This window comes from Zeugodacus cucurbitae, chromosome 2 (assembly GCF_028554725.1).
Source record: "Zeugodacus cucurbitae isolate PBARC_wt_2022May chromosome 2, idZeuCucr1.2, whole genome shotgun sequence".
In the NCBI taxonomy this organism is placed as follows: domain Eukaryota; kingdom Metazoa; phylum Arthropoda; class Insecta; order Diptera; family Tephritidae; genus Zeugodacus; species Zeugodacus cucurbitae.
This window is the reverse complement of record NC_071667.1, coordinates 36,112,766-36,131,101: the sequence shown is the minus strand read 5'-3', so window position 1 is coordinate 36,131,101 and position 18,336 is coordinate 36,112,766. Positions and strand designations below refer to the sequence as shown.

At 37.2% G+C, this 18,336-nt stretch overlaps 1 protein-coding gene across 11 annotated transcripts in view; it reads right to left on the bottom strand.

The window, feature by feature from the left end:
• The window catches only part of LOC105219969 (uncharacterized), an 833,969-nt gene that overhangs the window by 670,708 nt on the left and 144,925 nt on the right, over nucleotides 1-18,336 (bottom strand). For all 11 annotated transcript variants that reach the window (XM_054225503.1, XM_054225502.1, XM_054225506.1 and 8 more), the window contains exon 3: nucleotides 365-1,032. In XM_054225503.1, the coding sequence (XP_054081478.1) occupies nucleotides 365-1,032 (668 nt within the window). The remainder of the gene's footprint in view (nucleotides 1-364; nucleotides 1,033-18,336) is intronic.

Here is an 18,336-nt window from a genome sequence, read left to right as displayed (position 1 = left end):
TTATTCGAATAATAGTATTCGGTTTGCAGTATCTAGATAGTGGTAAGTTCTCGACTATTCGATTAACCGCTATTTTCCGACTATTCGGTTTGTCGATTATTCGAATAGCGCAAGTTCATAAAATTTTTATTTTCATTTTCACAAACAAAAATCAAAGGCTGCTTGGATTTCAAACAATTTTCATTTATTCAAATAGTCGCAGCAAAGCAACTATTTGAATAGTAGCATCGTTAATTTAACGTTTAAGGTTTATTTGTTTATTATCTTACCTATTTCAATACGATTTTTGTTATATAAGAATGAGTTAGTCACTAACAATTATCATTAGTTCCGCTTCCAATTTTACAAAAAAAAAGTTACTTACATATCGATTCCCTTCCTCTGAGCTTATGTCGTATTCATTACCTCCACTGTTAAAAATCTTTGGATGTTGACGGTGTTTTGAAAATCTCGGTTTATAAACTCTCCTATGGCCCTTACGCGAACCTAAGCTGATTGGTGATTTTAGCATGGAATGCTGATAATGAACTAAATTCTCTATTGAATCTACAGTTCTATCTGAACCATCATAAATACCACCGGAGTACTTTTTTGGTTCAGCGTAAACAATATTTGAGGATTCAGATTTGTTGGTATTGCTTTTCCATAAATCGACCTGTCGCTTGGTTTCTACAATACCTTTAATTTTTTGGCCGTTAGGCCCATTATAGTTATTGTCATGAAGCCTTGAAACTTTTGGGAAAATAGCTTCCGCTTTAAAACTTTCTGGAAATTGTTTATTATCTGATGAAGACTCTTTCTTTTCTTGCTCCACAAATTGATTTTCTACGCTTGCACTTGAGATCGGCAATCTATTAATACCGTTAGCATTCGCTGGATCGAAATTGTCTTCTATCTCACTAACATCACTGGCAAAATAATCCTGGCGAGAATTGTTTAAAGATTGATTATTTCCGTACAATGTTTCTGAACCATAATTTTTTTTTCTTTGAGTTCCTTCTCTCTCCAAATATGAAGACGAATTTCTTGGTCCTGCAATTATTTAGAAATACTGTTAAGATTCGTACATTAGCGTATTTAGTTACTTTTGCTGCTATTTGTATGTTTGCTATATAATTTATTTCATCGGTATATCTTGCTTCATTTCCAAATTTTTCACATTAAAGTAAACCAACTTAACATTACTCACTATATTTATAGTTTAAGGAATGTTTTGATTGGTCCTAAGGATATATATTGATATACAGCAACCGAACATTTTATACTCTCGCAATTTATTGAAAACATTTTATTAAGATAACACACAAATTTACCCATAAATTCGGCATAAAGTTTAATAGAATTACGAAAATCGTCATATATTGATATGAGAGCTGAGGTAATTCCTGAACCGATTTCATTAATTTTCACCAGCATGGTACACTATATCCAAGACTATACGCTCACTTAATTTTGCTAAGATATCTCACATATTAACCAATACATATATGCGGAATATTTTTGAAATACCTATAATTAGGTATATGGGAGTTAGGAGATGATATTTATGAAAAACCTATAATTAGGTATATGGAGATGTTATGACCCGATTTTAATAATTTTTGGAACAGATACACACTATTAGAAGAAAACAATTTCCTCTGAATTACATTAAATTATCTGAGCGATTTACCCATATTTTCGGTTAAAATTTACCCTTAGGCGCTGAGTTCAACAAGTTCGTTATCTGGGGCCCTGAAAATTTATAGCCCGATTTCGACAATTTTTTCACAAGTGAAGTCTGGCTTCATATATACTATTTGTGTATAGTTTTATTCTGCTATCTTCATTGGTTCCTTATGTATACATTATAAAGTGATGGAATTCAAAATTGAGTTACAAGAAAAGTAGTCGTGGTTGTGAACCGATTTCGCCCATTTTTTATCTGTTTTATAAGGGTGTCAAGAAAATATTATATAGCAAATTTTATTCAAATCGGTTGAGTAGTTCCTGAGATATGGTTTTTGACAACGCCCATTTTCCATTTTGTAAACAAACTGAGTGCAGCTTCCTTCTGATATTTCTTGTGTAAAATTTAGTGTTTCTGACTTTTTCGTTGGTGAGTTAACCCACTTTTAGTAATTTTCAACCTAACCTTTGTATGGGTGTTGGGCGTGGTTATTATCCGATTTTAACTATTTTCATGGTGTTTGGTGGGTACGTAATGGAACCGACTGCAGAAAGTTTGGTTTATATAAATAGCTTAATTGGTTTGCGAGATATATACAAATTACCGATTTTCCCAGTTTCACAAAAAAAACCAAGGAATACGTGTTCCAACTTTCGTTAAGATATCTCAATTTTACTCAAGTTATCCATTGCACGGAAAGACGGACGGATGGACTGACAGACATCCGGATTTCAAATCGTCTCGTCATCCTAATCATTTTGATATGTGTAATCCTATATCTAACTATTTTAGCTTTATGACTCACAAACAACCGTTATGTGAACAAAACTATAATACTCTCTTAGCAACTTTTGTTGCGAGAGTATAAAACCTAACCATGGTATCAAAAAAATTAAAACGCGAAATTTTTGCTATATATTTGTAAAATCAAATTCTTTATAATTCATATTTAAAAAAAATTAGTTTCCCATGGTAAATCGTCGAAAAAGTATTTCTAAAAAAAATAGCTCACAGCTTATTTCGTGCAGCTATTTTTATACTATCGCAACAAAGTTGCTAAAGAGAGTATGTAGTTTTGTGTCACCCAGAAATAAAAGAGTGAGATATAGGATTATATATATCAAAATGATCAGGATGATGAGTACAGTTAAAATCGGGATGTCTGTCCGTCCGTCCGTCCGTCTGTCCGTGCAAGCGATAACTTGCGTAAAAACGAAGATATCTTGACGAAACTTGGTACATATATTCCTTGGCGCCCTGGGGAGGTTAGTATTGACAATGGGCGAAATCGGACCACAGCCACGCCCACAAAATGGCGAAAACCAAAAACACATAAGCAGTCATAACGAAGCCATAAATATAGTTATAAACGTAAAATTTGGAACAAAGGCTCGCACTAGGAAAGGGCATATTTGGATGTAATATTTTTGGAAAGTGGGCGTGGGCCCGCCCCCAAATCGGTTATTCGTATTTGTCTCGCAAACCAATGAAGCTATATAAACCAAACTTTCTGCAGTCGGTTCTTTTACGTACCACACCACACACCATGAAAATAGTTGAAATCGGATATTAACCACGCCCACCTCCTATACAAACGTTAGGTTGAAAATTACTAAAAGTGGATTAACTAACCAACGAAAAAAGTCAGAAACACTAAATTTTACACAAGAAATATCAGAAGGAAGCTGCACTCAGTTTTTTTACAAAATGGAAAATGGGCGTTGTCAAAAACCATATCTCAGGAACTACTCAACCGATTTGAATAAAATTTGCTATATAATATTTTCTTGACACCATGATAAAGCAGATAAAAAATGGGCGAAATCGGTTCACAACCACGACTACTTTCCTTATAACTCAATTTTGAATTCCATCTGATTCCTTCACTTTATAATGTATACATAAGGAACCAATGAAGATAGAGGCATAAAACTTTACACAAACAGTGCATATCATCTCTGGCTTCACTTGTGAAAAAATTGTCGAAATCGGACTATAAATTTTCGAGGCCCCAGATATCGAAAATGTTGAACTCAGCGCCTAGGGGTATATTTTAACCGAAAATATGGGTAAATCGCTCAGATAATTTAATGTAATTCACAGGAAATTGTTTTCTTCTAATAGTGTGTCTCTGTTCCAAAAATTATTAAAATCGGGTCATAACATCTCCATATACCTAATTATAGGTTTTTCAAAAATACGGTGGGCTTTATTCCGCATCAAAGCGAGGTTCTTCAACATATCGCTGATTTGCGCCCACGCCCCAACGGAAGAGAAGGACGATGTGACCAAAGATGCTTTCTATGAGCGCCTAGAATGCACCTATGAGCGCTGCCCTCGCCACGATGTCAAAATCGTGCTTGGCGATTTTAACGCCAGGGTGGGTAAAGAAGGTGTCTTTGGCACAACAGTCGGAAAATTCAGCCTCCATGACGAAACATCGCCAAACGGCCTGAGGCTAATCGCGGCGGGGCCGATGGAATACCGGTCGAGCTATTCAAATACGGCGGCGAAGAACTGATAAGGTACATGCATCAGCTTCTTTGCAGAATATGGTCGGAAGAAAGCATGCCTGACGATTGGAATCTCAGTGTACTCTGCCCAATACACAAAAAGGGAGACCCCACAATTTGCGCCAATTACCGTGGAATAAGCCTCCTGAATATCGCCTATAAGGTTTTGTCGAGCGTAGTGTGTGAAAGACTAAAGCCCACCGTCAACGAACTGATTGGACCTTATCAGTGTGGCTTTAGACCTGGAAAATCCACAATGGACCAGATATTCACCATGCGCCAAATCTTGGAAAAGACCCGAGAGAGAAGAATCGATACTCACCATCTTTTTATCGATTTTAAAGCTGCCTTCGATAGCACGAAAAGGAGCTGCCTTTATACCGCGATGTCTGAATTTGGTATCCCTGCAAAACTAATACGGCTATGTAAGTTGACGTTGAGCAACACCAAAAGCTCCGTCAGGATCGGGAAGGACCTCTTCGAGCCGCTCGATACCAAACGAGGCTTCAGACAGGGTGACTCACTATCGTGCGACTTCTTCAATCTATTGCTGGAAAAAATAATACGAGCAGCAGAACTAAATAGAGAGGGTACAATCTTCTACAAGAGTGTACAGCTCCTGGCGTATGCCGATGATATTGATATCATCGGAAGCAACAACCGTGCCGTTTGTTCTGCGTTTTCCAGACTAGATAAAGAAGCGAAGCGTATGGGTCTGGTGGTGAATGAGGACAAGACGAAATATCTCCTGTCATCAAACAAACAGTCAGCGCACTCGCGTCTTGGCTCCCACGTCACTGTTGACAGTCATAACTTTGAAGTTGTAGATAATTTCGTTTATCTGGGAACCAGCATTAACAACACCAACAATGTCAGCCTTGAAATCCAACGCAGAATCACTCTTGCCAACAGGTGCTACTTTGGACTGAGTAGGCAATTGAAAAGTAAAGTCCTCTCTCGACGAACCAAAATCAAACTCTATAAGTCGTTCATTATTCCCGTCCTGATGTATGGCGCTGAAGCGTGGACGATGACAACATCCGATGAGACGACTCTTGGGGTTTTCGAGAGAAAGGTTTTGCGCAAGATTTATGGTCCTCTAAACATTGGCAACGGCGAATACAGCAGACGATGGAACGATGAGCTGTACGATTTATACGACGACATTGACATAGTTCAGCGAATAAAACGACAGCGGCTACGCTGGCTAGGTCATGTTGTACGGATGGAAGAAAACACTCAAGCTCTGAAAGTATTCGATGCAGTACCCGCTGGAGGAAGCCGCGGAAGAGGACGACCTCCACTCCGGTGGAAAGACCAAGTGCAAAGTGACCTGGCTTCACTTGGTGTTTCCAGTTGGCGCCAAAAAGCAAAAAGGAGGAATGAGTGGCGCGCTCTGGTGGATTCGGCTATAATCGCTTAAAGCGGTTCCTACGCCAAATATATATATATATAACCTGTTGCACAGAGTATTATAGTTTTGTACACATAACGGTTGTTTGTGTCACCAAAAAATAAAAGAGTTAGATATGGGGTTATATATGTATATATATATAAATGATCAGGATGAGGAGTGGAGTTGAAATCCGGATGTCTGTCCGTCCGTCCATTCTTGCAAGCGATAACTTGAGTAAAAATTTAGATATCTTAATGAAACTTGGAACATATGTTCCTTGGGACCGTGAGAGGGTTGCTTTCGAAAATGGGCAAAATCGGTCCACTTCCACGCCCACAAAATTGCGAAATCCAAAAACACATAAGGTGTCATAACTAAGCCATAAATAAAGTTATAACAGTAAGCTTTGGAAAAAGGATCGCACAAGGAAGGGGCATATTTGGATGTAATTTTTTTTGGGGAAGTGGGCGTGGCCCCGCCCCCAAATCTCGCAAACCAGTAAAGCTAATTTTCCAAACTTTCTGCAGTCGTTTATTTTAGCCATTTCCTTATACAGTCCAAAAATGAAAGAAATCAGATAATAACCACGCTCACCTCCCATACAAAGGTTAGGTTGAAAATTACTAAAAGTGCGTTAACTCACTAACGAAAAACGTCAGAAACACCAAATTTTACATAAGACATGGCAGAAGGAAGCTGCACTGAGATTTTTTTACAAAATGGAAAATGGGCGTGGCGTCGCCCTTGACACCCTGATGACACGTGTGGAAAATGGACGAAATTGGTTCACAACCACGACAACTTCCCATATAACTCATTTTTGAATTTCATCTTATTCCTTCACTTTATAATATATACATTAGGAACCAATGAAGATAGCGAAATAAAACTTTACACAAACACTGTATATGATCTATTGCATCAATTGTAAAAAAAATTTTGGGCTGTATAAGGAAATGGCTGAAATAAACGACTGCAGAAAGTTTGGTTTATATAGCTTTATTGGTTTGCGAGTTATATACAAAAAACCTATTTGGGGGTGGGGTCATGCCCACTTTTCTAAAAAAATTACATCCAAATGTGTATAAGGAAATGGCTGAAATAAACGACTGCAGAAAGTTTGGTTTATATAGCTTTATTGGTTTGCGAGTTATATACAAAAAAACCTATTTGGGGGTGGGGTCATGCCCATTTTTCTAAAAAAATTACATCCAAATCTGCAACAGGTTGCGAGAGTATAATTACATTCAAATATGTGTTTCAAGTTAAATTAAGATATCTCAATTTTTACTCAAGTTATCGCTTGTACCGGTAGACGGACGGACAGAAATCCGGATTTCAACTCTCACTCGACCTTCTGATCATTTACATATCTATACTAATATTATAAATAGGAAAGGTTTGTTTTTTTTGTTTGTTTGTCTCGAATAGGCTCCGAAACTACTGAACCGATTTAAAAAATTCTTTCACCGTTGGAAAGCTATACTATCCCTGAGTGACATAGGCTATATTTAGTTTAAAAAAAAAAAATTGGGTTCCTTACAAAAACTCCGATAATGTAAAAAAATACCAAAAAACTTTCTTTAATCGCGAATGCTGCGAAAACGATTGAAGATATAACAAAGTGATGTACTACAATTTTGTTGAACTTATCATTACCTATAAAAAACGCGACATGATATCTCTAACTATTATAGTTTTGTCACAATAAGCAATTTTATATAAAAAAATTAATCAAAATACCACTACTTGAAAAGGCTCTTTATTTGTACCTTAGTATTAATCCTTATCAAAATAAATGATTTATTATTTAAGATCGCTTCAAAACCTTTATATAACTTTTTGAATTATTAGATTCTGACATTCCATTCAAAAGATATCACGAGTTAAAATAAATTAAATTTTGAAAAGCCGCTCGGCTGCTAACTATGCTTTGTAGAGTTGTAGGCGTCACTCGGGCACGGGGTACGGGAGGGGGGGTTAAGATCATTCGCGCGATCGGCTCCCGACTGAATGGTCGTGTGCGGAATTAAAAAAAAATTGTTGCTTGATAATAATATAATATAAAAATGAATTGCTGTTCGTTTGTGCCGCAAAAAAACGAGAACGGCCAAACCGATCTGGCTAATTTTAGTCTTGAAATATTCGTGGAAAGCCAGGAAAAGGTTAGAAAGTGAGTAAATATGGTAAAATTGAGAGGAAGATAATAATAAGAGAATTTTTGTCGAGTTGACAAGAAAAATATAAAAAGAGAAAACAAAAAAAGAATTTTTTGAAGATTATCATTGTTGCTTTGTTAAAATATTTTTGTTATTGTTCAATTGTATAAGGTTGTGTCGATAGCCCAAAACAATTTGTAACAAATAAGGAAAGGCTAAGTTCGGGTCCAACCGAACATTTTATACTCTCGCAATTTTTGATGTAATTTTATTTAGATAACACACAATTTGACATATATATTCGCCATAAAGTCCAATAGAAAATCATCATATATAGTATATGAGGGCTGATGTAATTCCTGAACCAATTTCACTCATTTTCACCACCAAGATTAACGGGAACAGCAACTTGTCACCTGTTAGTAGGCAAACAAACGGCACATTCGGCCTTGAAATTACTCCTAAATTGCAAATGAACGAAACACCAGTCGGAAAAATCGCCAAAAATAGCGCTTTAACGAAGATTTTCCAAATATTCAAGAAGTCGTTGGAGGTACTGCACAGGACTTTAAAAGATCTTGATTGTCGATGAACGTTTTTGGTGGAGCCAGGATTCTGTTAGCAGGTGATTTACGCCAGACTCTTCCAATTATTATTCCTGGATCAACTGTTACTGACGGGCTAATCGCATGCTTAAAATCATTTAATTTGTGGCGACACATAAAGAATCGCCAATTACCAACTTACATATGAGTGTTTTTGCAACAATATCAAATTGCGATTATAGAAGCAGTCGGCAGTTGACACCTCGATGGATTAATAGCATTTCCAACAGATTTCTGTCACATCATTGACTCGAAAGAGAAGTTTTCCTGACATGAAACCTCAATATGATAATCATAAATGAATGACCTATATTGGTGGTAAAACAAAGATATCGATGATCTTAATGCGACAATTTAGAATTTCGGTCCAAGAGGGTTGACACAGCTACAAACTAGGATGACGTAGTCAATTATCCAAAACTATTTAAAATTGATTGTACTATTACCACTCACTTTGCAATTAAAAGTGGTGTGAGTTGTCATCATGCTGCGTAACATAAATCAAGCTCGAGTAATCAATATCGTCGCCGAAGCCAAGATTGGACCAACTTAATTTAATGTATACCTTAGCAACAAAAACGTGAGGCCGGGTCTGCTAGTATATATATAAAACCATATCCATTTTTTATTTCTGGGTGAAACAAACAACCGTTATGAGAACAAAACTATAATACTCTCTTTAGCAAGTTTGTTGCGAGAGTATAAAAAACGTATTTTTAAAGATGGGTCCACGGACTAGCGTTGAAAACAGAGAAGTAGTTTTTAATGTTTTAAACAAGGACAAAGCTAGCGAAAAATAGCTGAGATGGTAGGATTGAGTACTAGTACAGTTCAATACATCATACAGCGTTTTGTGCGTGAAAATCGAGTGGTGGATAATGGCAGAAATGCGCCCAATAAAATGCCTTCAATGGTCGAGTAGTCTCAAAAAGCCCTTTATTCGAAAAAAATATACAAAGTGGGCTTAAATTTGCTCGAGACAAGGTTACGAAGACAAATTCGTTCTGGGAAGCTGTCATTTTCGTCGATGAGTCCAAATTCAACATTTTTGGATCGGATTGAATTATGTGTGGCGCAAACCCAATACAGAACTTCAATATAAAAATTTTAAGGCAACTTTTAAGCACGGTGGAGGAAGTGCCATGGTTTGGACTTGCATGGCTGCTTCTGGAGTTGGAAAACTAGTTTTCGTTGACGGCACAATGGACAAGCATGTATATTTAAACATACTAAAAGAAAATTTGTTGCAAAGTGCCGATGCTTTGGGTGTATGCGATAGTTTCCGATATTACCAGGACAATGACCCGAAACACAAATCGGCGATTGTGCAATCATGGCTGATTTAAAACTGTCCACACCTCATGAATCCATCCCCACAATCTCCTGACTTAAACGTCATTGACAATTTGTGGGCAATTTTGGGCTTGGCGATACGGAAAAGACAGATTAGTAACTTGAATGATCTAAAAACAGCGTTGTTCGAGGAGTGGCAAAAGATCAGCCAGGAAACTACACAAAAACTTGTTGTTTCAATGGAAAATCGTATTAATGACGTAATTAAACAAAAAGGAGGTCATACGAAGTACTAACAGTTTTACTATTACACTACACGAAATAAACTGTGACCTTATTTTTTCATTTACACAAACACTCAAATAGAATAAAATTGAGTTATTGTTCGAATAAAAAAATTATTTTATAAAAATTCTGCATTTAAATCTTTTTGATATCATCAGTAGTTTACAGCTGCACGAAATAAGCTACTAGTTCCTCAAACAATTGATCGAATGTTTGAGGTCTGTTAACTTATTCATGGATAAAAGACAAAACATATATATTTATATTTTATATATATATTTATATATATATATTTTATATATTTGTGAAATCAAATTCTTTATAATTCATATTTAAAAAAAATTAGCTTCCCATGGTAAATCGTCGAAAAAGTATTTCTAAAAAAAATAGCTCACAGCTTATTTCGTGCAGCTATTTTATACTATCGCAACAAAGTTGCTAAAGAGAGTATGTAGTTTTGTGTCACCCAGAAATAAAAGAGTGAGATATAGGATTATATATATCAAAATGATCAGGATGATGAGTACAGTTAAAATCGGGATGTCTGTCCGTCCGTCCGTCCGTTTGTCCGTGCAAGCGATAACTTGCGTAAAAACGAAGATATCTTGACGAAACTTGGTACATATATTCCTTGGCGCCCTGGGGAGGTTAGTATTGACAATGGGCGAAATCGGACCACAGCCACGCCCACAAAATGGCGAAAACCAAAAACACATAAGCAGTCATAACGAAGCCATAAATATAGTTATAAACGTAAAATTTGGAACAAAGGCTCGCACTAGGAAAGGGCATATTTGGATGTAATATTTTTGGAAAGTGGGCGTGGGCCCGCCCCCAAATCGGTTATTCGTATTTGTCTCGCAAACCAATGAAGCTATATAAACAAAACTTTCTGCAGTCGGTTCTTTTACGTACCACACCACACACCATGAAAATAGTTGAAATCGGATATTAACCACGCCCACCTCCTATACAAACGTTAGGTTGAAAATTACTAAAAGTGGGTTAACTAACCAACGAAAAAAGTCAGAAACACTAAATTTTACACAAGAAATATCAGAAGGAAGCTGCACTCAGTTTTTTTACAAAATGGAAAATGGGCGTTGTCAAAAACCATATCTCAGGAACTACTCAACCGATTTGAATAAAATTTGCTATATAATATTTTCTTGACACCCTGATAAAGCAGATAAAAAGTGGGCGAAATCGGTTCACAACCACGACTACTTTCCTTATAACTCAATTTTGAATTCCATCTGATTCCTTCACTTTATAATGTATACATAAGGAACCAATGAAGATAGAGGCATAAAACTTTACACAAACAGTGCATATCATCTCTGGCTTCACTTGTGAAAAAATTGTCGAAATCGGACTATAAATTTTCGAGGCCCCAGATATCGAAAATGTTGAACTCAGCGCCTAGGAGTATATTTTAACCGAAAATATGGGTAAATCGCTCAGATAATTTAATGTAATTCACAGGAAATTGTTTTCTTCTAATAGTGTGTCTCTGTTCCAAAAATTATTAAAATCGGGTCATAACATCTCCATATACCTAATTATAGGTTTTTCAAAAATACGGTGGGCTTTATTCCGCATCAAAGCGAGGTTCTTCAACATATCGCTGATTTGCGCCCACGCCCCAACGGAAGAGAAGGACGATGTGACCAAAGATGCTTTCTATGAGCGCCTAGAATGCACCTATGAGCGCTGCCCCCGCCACGATGTCAAAATCGTGCTTGGCGATTTTAACGCCAGGGTGGGTAAAGAAGGTGTCTTTGGCACAACAGTCGGAAAATTCAGCCTCCATGACGAAACATCGCCAAACGGCCTGAGGCTAATCGCGGCGGGGCCGATGGAATACCGGTCGAGCTATTCAAATACGGCGGCGAAGAACTGATAAGGTACATGCATCAGCTTCTTTGCAGAATATGGTCGGAAGAAAGCATGCCTGACGATTGGAATCTCAGTGTACTCTGCCCAATACACAAAAAGGGAGACCCCACAATTTGCGCCAATTACCGTGGAATAAGCCTCCTGAATATCGCCTATAAGGTTTTGTCGAGCGTAGTGTGTGAAAGACTAAAGCCCACCGTCAACGAACTGATTGGACCTTATCAGTGTGGCTTTAGACCTGGAAAATCCACAATGGACCAGATATTCACCATGCGCCAAATCTTGGAAAAGACCCGAGAGAGAAGAATCGATACTCACCATCTTTTTATCGATTTTAAAGCTGCCTTCGATAGCACGAAAAGGAGCTGCCTTTATGCCGCGATGTCTGAATTTGGTATCCCTGCAAAACTAATGCGGCTATGTAAGTTGACGTTGAGCAACACCAAAAGCTCCGTCAGGATCGGGAAGGACCTCTTCGAGCCGCTCGATACCAAACGAGGCTTCAGACAGGGTGACTCACTATCGTGCGACTTCTTCAATCTATTGCTGGAAAAAATAATACGAGCAGCAGAACTAAATAGAGAGGGTACAATCTTCTACAAGAGTGTACAGCTCCTGGCGTATGCCGATGATATTGATATCATCGGAAGCAACAACCGTGCCGTTTGTTCTGCGTTTTCCAGACTAGATAAAGAAGCGAAGCGTATGGGTCTGGTGGTGAATGAGGACAAGACAAAATATCTCCTGTCATCAAACAAACAGTCAGCGCACTCGCGTCTTGGCTCCCACGTCACTGTTGACAGTCATAACTTTGAAGTTGTAGATAATTTCGTTTATCTGGGAACCAGCATTAACAACACCAACAATGTCAGCCTTGAAATCCAACGCAGAATCACTCTTGCCAACAGGTGCTACTTTGGACTGAGTAGGCAATTGAAAAGTAAAGCCCTCTCTCGACGAACCAAAATCAAACTCTATAAGTCGCTCATTATTCCCGTCCTGATGTATGGCGCTGAAGCGTGGACGATGAAAACATCCGATGAGACGACTCTTGGGGTTTTCGAGAGAAAGGTTTTGCGCAAGATTTATGGTCCTCTAAACATTGGCAACGGCGAATACAGCAGACGATGGAACGATGAGCTGTACGATTTATACGACGACATTGACATAGTTCAGCGAATAAAAAGACAGCGGCTACGCTGGCTAGGTCATGTTGTACGGATGGAAGAAAACACTCCAGCTCTGAAAGTATTCGATGCAGTACCCGCTGGAGGAAGCCGCGGAAGAGGACGACCTCCACTCCGGTGGAAAGACCAAGTGCAAAGTGACCTGGCTTCACTTGGTGTTTCCAGTTGGCGCCAAAAAGCAAAAAGGAGGAATGAGTGGCGCGCTCTGGTGGATTCGGCTATAATCGCTTAAAGCGGTTCCTACGCCAAATATATATATATATAACCTGTTGCACAGAGTATTATAGTTTTGTACACATAACGGTTGTTTGTGTCACCAAAAAATAAAAGAGTTAGATATGGGGTTATATATGTATATATATATAAATGATCAGGATGAGGAGTGGAGTTGAAATCCGGATGTCTGTCCGTCCGTCCATTCTTGCAAGCGATAACTTGAGTAAAAATTTAGATATCTTAATGAAACTTGGAACATATGTTCCTTGGGACCGTGAGAGGGTTGCTTTCGAAAATGGGCAAAATCGGTCCACTTCCACGCCCACAAAATTGCGAAATCCAAAAACACATAAGGTGTCATAACTAAGCCATAAATAAAGTTATAACAGTAAGCTTTGGAAAAAGGATCGCACAAGGAAGGGGCATATTTGGATGTAATTTTTTTTGGGGAAGTGGGCGTGGCCCCGCCCCCAAATCTCGCAAACCAGTAAAGCTAATTTTCCAAACTTTCTGCAGTCGTTTATTTTAGCCATTTCCTTATACAGTCCAAAAATGAAAGAAATCAGATAATAACCACGCTCACCTCCCATACAAAGGTTAGGTTGAAAATTACTAAAAGTGCGTTAACTCACTAACGAAAAACGTCAGAAACACCAAATTTTACATAAGACATGGCAGAAGGAAGCTGCACTGAGATTTTTTTACAAAATGGAAAATGGGCGTGGCGTCGCCCTTGACACCCTGATGACACGTGTGGAAACTGGACGAAATTGGTTCACAACCACGACAACTTCCCATATAACTCATTTTTGAATTTCATCTTATTCCTTCACTTTATAATATATACATTAGGAACCAATGAAGATAGCGAAATAAAACTTTACACAAACACTGTATATGATCTGTTGCATCAATTGTAAAAAAAATTTTGGGCTGTATAAGGAAATGGCTGAAATAAACGACTGCAGAAAGTTTGGTTTATATAGCTTTATTGGTTTGCGAGTTATATACAAAAAACCTATTTGGGGGTGGGGTCATGCCCACTTTTCTAAAAAAAATTACATCCAAATGTGCAACAGAAATCCGGATTTCAACTCTCACTCGACCTTCTGATCATTTACATATCTATACTAATATTATAAATAGGAAAGGTTTGTTTTTTTTGTTTGTTTGTCTCGAATAGGCTCCGAAACTACTGAACCGATTTAAAAAATTCTTTCACCGTTGGAAAGCTATACTATCCCTGAGTGACATAGGCTATATTTAGTTTAAAAAAAAAAATTGGGTTCCTTACAAAAACTCCGATAATGTAAAAAAATACCAAAAAACTTTCTTTAATCGCGAATGCTGCGAAAACGATTGAAGATATAACAAAGTGATGTACTACAATTTTGTTGAACTTATCATTACCTATAAAAAACGCGACATGATATCTCTAACTATTATAGTTTTGTCACAATAAGCAATTTTATATAAAAAAATTAATCAAAATACCACTACTTGAAAAGGCTCTTTATTTGTACCTTAGTATTAATCCTTATCAAAATAAATGATTTATTATTTAAGATCGCTTCAAAACCTTTATATAACTTTTTGAATTATTAGATTCTGACATTCCATTCAAAAGATATCACGAGTTAAAATAAATTAAATTTTGAAAAGCCGCTCGGCTGCTAACTATGCTTTGTAGAGTTGTAGGCGTCACTCGGGCACGGGGTACGGGAGAGGGGGTTAAGATCATTCGCGCGATCGGCTCCCGACTGAATGGTCGTGTGCGGAATTAAAAAAAAATTGTTGCTTGATAATAATATAATATAAAAATGAATTGCTGTTCGTTTGTGCCGCAAAAAAACGAGAACGGCCAAACCGATCTGGCTAATTTTAGTCTTGAAATATTCGTGGAAAGCCAGGAAAAGGTTAGAAAGTGAGTAAATATGGAAAAATTGAGAGGAAGATAATAATAAGAGAATTTTTGTCGAGTTGACAAGAAAAATATAAAAAGAGAAAACAAAAAAAGAATTTTTTGAAGATTATCATTGTTGCTTTGTTAAAATATTTTTGTTATTGTTCAATTGTATAAGGTTGTGTCGATAACCCAAAACAATTTGTAACAAATAAGGAAAGGCTAAGTTCGGGTCCAACCGAACATTTTATACTCTCGCAATTTTTGATGTAATTTTATTTAGATAACACACAATTTGACATATATATTCGCCATAAAGTCCAATAGAAAATCATCATATATAGTATATGAGGGCTGATGTAATTCCTGAACCAATTTCACTCATTTTCACCACCAAGATTAACGGGAACAGCAACTTGTCACCTGTTAGTAGGCAAACAAACGGCACATTCGGCCTTGAAATTACTCCTAAATTGCAAATGAACGAAACACCAGTCGGAAAAATCGCCAAAAATAGCGCTTTAACGAAGATTTTCCAAATATTCAAGAAGTCGCTGGAGGTACTGCACAGGACTTTAAAAGATCTTGATTGTCGATGAACGTTTTTGGTGGAGCCAGGATTCTGTTAGCAGGTGATTTACGCCAGACTCTTCCAATTATTATTCCTGGATCAACTGTTACTGACGGGCTAATCGCATGCTTAAAATCATTTAATTTGTGGCGACACATAAAGAATCGCCAATTACCAACTTACATATGAGTGTTTTTGCAACAATATCAAATTGCGATTGTAGAAGCAGTCGGCAGTTGACACCTCGATGGATTAATAGCATTTCCAACAGATTTCTGTCACATCACTGACTCGAAAGAGAAGTTTTCCTGACATGAAACCTCAATATGATAACCATAAATGAATGACCTATATTGGTGGTAAAACAAAGATATCGATGATCTTAATGCGACAATTTAGAATTTCGGTCCAAGAGAGTTGACACAGCTACAAACTAGGATGACGTAGTCAATTATCCAAAACTATTTAAAATTGATTGTACTATCACCACTCACTTTGCAATTAAAAGTGGTGTGAGTTGTCATCATGCTGCGTAACATAAATCAAGCTCGAGTAATCAATATCGTCGCCGAAGCCAAGATTGGACCAACTTAATTTAATGTATACCTTAGCAACAAAAACGTGAGGCCGGGTCTGCTAGTATATATATAAAACCATATCCATTTACAGCTGGGAAGCTGTCATTTTCGTCGATGAGTCCAAATTCAACATTTTTGGATCGGATTGAATTATGTGTGGCGCAAACCCAATACAGAACTTCAATATAAGAATTTTAAGGCAACTTTTAAGCACGGTGGAGGAAGTGCCATGGTTTGGACTTGCATGGCTGCTTCTGGAGTTGGAAAACTAGTTTTCGTTGACGGCACAATGGACAAGCATGTATATTTAAACATACTAAAAGAAAATTTGTTGCAAAGTGCCGATGCTTTGGGTGTATGCGATAGTTTCCGATATTACCAGGACAATGACCCGAAACACAAATCGGCGATTGTGCAATCATGGCTGATTTAAAACTGTCCACACCTCATGAATCCATCCCCACAATCTCCTGACTTAAACGTCATTGACAATTTGTGGGCAATTTTGGGCTTGGCGATACGGAAAAGACAGATTAGTAACTTGAATGATCTAAAAACAGCGTTGTTCGAGGAGTGGCAAAAGATCAGCCAGGAAACTACACAAAAACTTGTTGTTTCAATGGAAAATCGTATTAATGACGTAATTAAACAAAAAGGAGGTCATACGAAGTACTAACAGTTTTACTATTACACTACACGAAATAAACTGTGACCTTATTTTTTCATTTACACAAACACTCAAATAGAATAAAATTGAGTTATTGTTCGAATAAAAAAATTATTTTATAAAAATTCTGCATTTAAATCTTTTTGATATCATCAGTAGTTTACAGCTGCACGAAATAAGCTACTAGTTCCTCAAACAATTGATCGAATGTTTGAGGTCTGTTAACTTATTCATGGATAAAAGACAAAACATATATATTTATATTTTATATATATATTTATATATATATATTTTATATATTTGTAAAATCAAATTCTTTATAATTCATATTTAAAAAAAATTAGCTTCCCATGGTAAATCGTCGAAAAAGTATTTCTAAAAAAAATAGCTCACAGCTTATTTCGTGCAGCTATTTTTATACTATCGCAACAAAGTTGCTAAAGAGAGTATGTAGTTTTGTGTCACCCAGAAATAAAAGAGTGAGATATAGGATTATATATATCAAAATGATCAGGATGATGAGTACAGTTAAAATCGGGATGTCTGTCCCTCCGTCCGTCCGTCTGTCCGTGCAAGCGATAACTTGCGTAAAAACGAAGATATCTTGACGAAACTTGGTACATATATTCCTTGGCGCCCTGGGGAGGTTAGTATTGACAATGGGCGAAATCGGACCACAGCCACGCCCACAAAATGGCGAAAACCAAAAACACATAAGCAGTCATAACGAAGCCATAAATATAGTTATAAACGTAAAATTTGGAACAAAGGCTCGCACTAGGAAAGGGCATATTTGGATGTAATATTTTTGGAAAGTGGGCGTGGGCCCGCCCCCAAATCGGTTATTCGTATTTGTCTCGCAAACCAATGAAGCTATATAAACAAAACTTTCTGCAGTCGGTTCTTTTACGTACCACACCACACACCATGAAAATAGTTGAAATCGGATATTAACCACGCCCACCTCCTATACAAACGTTAGGTTGAAAATTACTAAAAGTGGGTTAACTAACCAACGAAAAAAGTCAGAAACACTAAATTTTACACAAGAAATATCAGAAGGAAGCTGCACTCAGTTTTTTTACAAAATGGAAAATGGGCGTTGTCAAAAACCATATCTCAGGAACTACTCAACCGATTTGAATAAAATTTGCTATATAATATTTTCTTGACACCCTGATAAAACAGATAAAAAGTGGGCGAAATCGGTTCACAACCACGACTACTTTCCTTATAACTCAATTTTGAATTCCATCTGATTCCTTCACTTTATAATGTATACATAAGGAACCAATGAAGATAGAGGCATAAAACTTTACACAAACAGTGCATATCATCTCTGGCTTCACTTGTGAAAAAATTGTCGAAATCGGACTATAAATTTTCGAGGCCCCA